At 39.3% G+C, this 5,674-nt stretch overlaps 1 protein-coding gene across 1 annotated transcript in view; it reads left to right on the top strand.

Moving 5' to 3' along the window:
• LOC308080228 (uncharacterized protein) overlaps nt 1-1,631 on the top strand; it is a gene marked incomplete at both ends in the record, with an annotated part of 33,244 nt that extends 31,613 nt beyond the window's left edge. Inside the window, one exon of the mRNA XM_080422004.1 lies at nt 1,534-1,631. Within this exon, the coding sequence (XP_080278130.1) occupies nt 1,534-1,631 (98 nt within the window). The remainder of the gene's footprint in view (nt 1-1,533) is intronic.
• Nucleotides 1,632-5,674: the final 4,043 nt, after the last annotated feature.

The raw sequence follows: 5,674 nt of genomic DNA, 5'->3' as shown, positions 1-5,674 counted from the left end.
TTTAAAATATTATGTTGGGTTAGGGTTTCATCTTTTAATAGGCTATATGTTGTTTTCAATTGTAAAAATGTTAAAATTCACTCATTACATTTCCTATAATGAAGACAATATAATCATGTTATCTAGCTATAATAGACTAACATTAGAACACGCTGCAAACAAATTATAATACTTGTTTTAGATTTGTAACTTTAAATAATGTTAATATTATAAAAAATAGTGACACAATTTTTCATTAACTCAAACTTTATAATACTTAAATAAAATGGTGGTAATTAATTTTGTTGCGTTAAAATAGCTGTCTCTGAGGATATCATGAAGCCTTGTTCCAATAAAGAAATGTAAAGGGTACTTTTTACCTATTTAAACTTGAAAACGGGTCAAAAATGACCCTAACACAATGGAAGGGTTAATGCACTGATTAATAGATCATTCAGTCAGTCAGTCAGTCAGTCTTTATTTACTGTAGAGCACATTTATAGATTACTTACCCTGGTCGGGGGCCCTTGGGGGCCACACCTGGCTCCTGGTGTGATGGTGTGGCTGTTCTGATGGCAGACCCCTGACTAGTGTTTGTGCCAAGTTTGGTGCGGATCAAGCTACGGTTCTCCTCACAGGTCTGCATTTAATAGCACTAGAGCAGCGGTGATGCAACTTTGATGATGAGAGGGCCACTATATTTCCACACTCACTCCAGAGGGACACATTGCATATACTGTCTCTCCGTATTTTAACGTTTTTCGCCATTCTATTTCACACAAAAGTAGCAAAAATAGCAGATCTACAAGCTCAAAACGCGTCGCACTGCGACGCGTTTTGAGCTTGTAGATCGGCTATTTTTGCTACTTCTGAATTGGAATCCTGAAAAGTAATTTTTTACATTTAGTTGTTATACTTATGTTAACTTTATGAACTGAAATACAAATACATTGGACATTAAAAAAAAGTAATTAAGCTACTAATATAGACTGAAGTAATTAAAGCGGGTCATGTTTGCATGTTCGGAATTGTAACAGCTGAAATCAATAATATATCAGTATTCTGATATTAACCTGCGGGCCGCATTAAGTGAAGGTGGGGGGGCCGCCAGTTGCCCGTGTATGTATTAGAGGTTGGGGCTGCTCCGCGGCCCTCACATCTGGTGTTCCGACACCTACGCCACACCGCCCATCCGACCGATATATGCCCATATATGGAGATCCCTGATGTCATCAGTATATGCCCATCTATAAGCATGTGAGGCGGTTATATCTGAGTCATAGTGACAGGCCCTCGGCCCGGCCTCTATATATGGTTATGTATGAGTCATAAAAACAGGGATTATGTCATAGCCAATTTTAATATAGGTATATAGGTAGGTAATATAGGTATAATCGCCAATCTACAAGCCCACAACCCGTCGTGAACTTGTAGATCTGCTACTTTTGAAACGTCACTGTCCATCCATACTGGCACAGACATTAAACAGGAAGCCGATACACAAGTTCATTGATTCAATCACCACCTGACCGCTGCTTCTCCTCCATCTCACAGCCAAGCCCGTCAGACCAGGACACCACCCTCTGTCTCCACCCACAGCCAACAGCATCAGAGCTGGGGGAGTGTACTGCTACACCCACACCAGCAAGTGAACCCCCCCCCCCCCCCCCCGCTGTAAGAACACACATGCACGCACGCACGCACGCAGGCACACACACCACACACACGCGATGGATGTGTGCCAATCCCAAGCCGGTTGTTTTGAGGAGCGCCCGTTTTGTTTCACTCAAAGTTTGTGCAAGGAATTACATGTTGTTTTATTTAGAGTATAGCCAATTATTGTTTTATTTAACTTTTCCTAAATTTGGTCATTTTGCAGTGGCTCTCAAACGTTTTTATTTTATTTCAAGGACCCCCATGTCCTGTGTGTGTGTCTATGTGTGTGTGTGTGTGTGTGTGTGTGTGTGTGTGTGTGTGTGTGTGTGTGTGTGTGTGTGTGTGTGTGTGTGTGTGTGTGTGTGTGTGTGTGTGTGTGTGTGTGTGTGTGTGTGTGTGTGTGAGATGCACACTGTAAAGGCTTTGGATAGAGGCTCTATATAAACCACCATTTAGCCACGTGAACCGAAACGATCGCTTCCTCCACACATCACAGTGATTTAGGATTTTGAGGACAACTGGCAATAAACAATAGTCCATTAAGAACCACTTAACATCAGAGTCGCCGAGTTACTTTCCTGAATAATGTCTGTTATGCAAGAGATAATCAACGGGGAGCAGGTCATTGTTGCTAAATAAACTCTGACAGGGGTTTATTTCTCAATAATGACCTGCTCACCGTTGATTATCCCGCTTATTACACAGCTACTTAATAAAGAAATTAATACATTGAACCAAAAGTAACAAAATGAAGGATTTGATTGTTTATGGTAATAAAGGTATTCCGTTATGCCAGGTGCATCCAGTGCAATGTGCACGCCTCGGAAAACAACGAGAAGTGTTGATAAAATAGTCTAGAATCAGTACTCGGTTACTGCATTGTCTATTTCTCGTTTCAAATGTTTTCAAAAACATTCTTGAGAGCAACGTTTAACTATAAATGACACGGTGTGTTTGCTCTTTGATTAGACAGCGGTCTGTCCTTTAGTTCAGCTGTCATTATTGAAAAATAACAGACCACTGAATTCAGAAATTGACAAATCCGAATCAAGCATTCAACCAAGCCGTGTAATAATTGTAAATAATGGATGATGCAGTTGTCATTATTGTAATTTTCTTTTCCCCCCTGTAGATAAATCAGGAAGTACTCAACAGCATGTCCACCAATCACCTTCTACCCGGAACCCTCAGAACTCTGTTTAGCCACACCCCCTCCTCTTGATGCACCAATAGGGGGCCAGTTAAACAGATTCGAGAGACAGACTAGTAAAAACTACATCACAGTAATGTTTGATCTGTTGCATTTAAAAACAGGGGCCTCGTTTATAAAATGTTATGGTTATGAATAATTATGTGTTTGAGGCCAATTCCTATAGCTTAAGTTATAAGTTATTAATGAAAGGTAATAATCTATGTTCCTTTATGGTTGAAGAATCTAAAATATTTGAGTTGACCTTGACTTTCTGGGCAGTTTCTAGCTTCACACAATATGTTAAGATATAAAAAGCTAGTTCACTTCAATTCATTTGCAGTATTTTAGCAGATAACAACAGCTTTGAGGTTTGTCAAACAGGAAACATTACACATGCCGTAGTTTAACATATTTTTAAAAAGAGATTAAGTTAAAGCGGTAAAGGTTGATGTTTTATGAATGAGGTCCTTGGACGTCTCTGAATAGTTTTTTGTTTTTTGTGTGAAAATAGGATGTTTGGTTCCCAAACGTTTTAGCTTGAGACCCAAAAGAGAAATTTGACATCTCCCCGAACTAGGAGCAGATCTATGTATCGGCTATTTTCACTACTTCTCATAAGTTTTCTTTGTTTAATTCATGGAATATCTTTGACATTTTTGTAAGTCATGAAATTCTTTTGAAAAATGTTTTAATTTGTTTTTATTTATTGGGGAAAATATTTTGAAATAATTGAAAACAAAAGGGGGGGGGGGGGGGTTATTTGCTTGCAACCCATAAAAGTGTCACTGGTTCCACACTCTACTTGTCCCTGAGCAAGACACGCAAGCTGAATTCCAATTCCCCAAACGTTCACACTCGCTCACTCTCCTCGTGTCCTCCACTCACGCCTAAGCCCCGCCCCTGCAAGGAGGAGAGGATTAAATGCGAGGATGGAGTGGTCGACCCGTTGGCCTCATAGCATCGGAATGCACTCTAGCGTCATTTCAAAGCGACGGCAAATTCCGCGATCACTTATGACGTCTCATACAGTTGGATCACTGGAACCAGAGGCGTGGATGAAAATATACATGCATAGAATAACATGCAGGCATAGAATAATACAGAGTAGAAGAATAGACAATTCATCAATGTGGATGGCCACATCGTTATCTTTTTTTTATAATGATTTATTTATTGACAATGTACAACGTACACATCATTATCACATTTCTTCTTCTTTTTTTTTTTTTGTAAACAAGACATAATAAAAAATACAAAAAATAAAGGAAAAGACACAATACACAAAAACAAAACAGAAATAAGACAAAAATACAAAAACAGTCCTCCCATGCCCTCCCCCCACCCCTTTCCCAGAATGGTACACTACTCAACACTCAACATTCTCTTATTTTCCTTTTTTTTCTTTTCACAACACCTTTCAGACAGTATCAAATATCATAAAGCAAACAAAAAATAATAATAAAAACCAGAGGAGATAAAAAAATCAGCTGTTAGGAGATAGTGATGGAAGAACTTCAAAGAAATTACCCCAGATTTTCTGATATATTGCAGGTTTTCTTCTTACATTATACAATATCTTTTCTGGTGTGCAATAGGATGAGAGTTCATTTAACCAGTGTCTCTGTGAAGGTGAATTTTCGGATTTCCAATTAACTAGGATGACTTTCTTCGCGGCTGTACTGGCGAGCGACACGAAATATTTTGTATTAAAATTTATATTGAGCGGATTGACGTCCCCCAGTAACCATATTCTTGGGTCATGTGGAATGTCAGATTCCACGATCTCCGAGACACTGGACAAGATGAACTTCCAATAATCATCTGCCACATCGTTATATTTATAGTTAACAATGTTGTGCAAAGCCATTTATTCCTGAAATAGGAATGAAGCGCCAGGATGCACAAACTTACATTTATGAATGGAATCCTGACCCGTCCCTCTTTTTGCTCGTGTAAAACGTGTAAACGTGATGCGGAAGGCTTCCGCGAGGAGATGTGAAGAGTGGTCGAGCCTACACTTCATGTACACTCGCTCCATGCGCACTCGGAGAGCCGACTCGGCTCCTCCACTCGACTCCACTCGCCTCCTCCAAAAAGCGAATGACTAATTAGGCCCAGACTATTTCCGGGTCTAGCTGTGTGAGTGAACGAGTGGGAGTGAGCGAGTGGAGTGGAGATTTTGGATATTGGAATTCAGCTTTAAACAATTTAAACAATTCAGCTTTAAACAAATGTAACCAAATGGACCTTTACAGGTCCCTTTGGTTACATTTGTACCCTCGGGTTAAGTTAATTAAGGATTTTATTGTGTTATTGTCATAACAAAATACGATGCCCACAGGTTCAATGCATGTGTCCTTGAACATGTACATAACAAATAAAATAAGTAAATAAAAACCCTGTTCTCCATAACACAGGTTCAAAATCACTGCAAGTAAACATTCATAAAAATCATAAATATAATATTTTTCTTATGGTTCTTCCCCCAGTAGTGATTCTGTATCATCAGATTGTTTTTGTTATGTTTTATGAGATATTCATGACCTCTGATGCTGATGTTTGTTCATGATCGTAAACACAGACAATTATACCCTCTGTCAGCAGGGGGGGCAAGAATGTATGCATGCCTTCAACTCTGAGAGTGTACAAATGGAATGTATTTGACTATAACATTAATTATTATTTGTGTTGAAAACAATATGGGAGTCAGGCTGAAAGAAAAGCTGCTTTACTGTACTGTACTGTAATGCAGTGGTTCTCAACCTTTTCAGGCCGTGACCGACCAAAATCATAATTATTTGAACTGGGGACCCCCCACCCTGATGAGCACGGATGTAGGGTGTTGGA

The sequence above is a fragment of the Gymnoscopelus braueri genome, assembly GCF_963280865.1.
Source record: "Gymnoscopelus braueri genome assembly, chromosome: 24".
NCBI classification, from domain to species: Eukaryota; Metazoa; Chordata; class Actinopteri; order Myctophiformes; family Myctophidae; genus Gymnoscopelus; species Gymnoscopelus braueri.
This window is presented reverse-complemented; position numbering and strand designations above follow the sequence as displayed.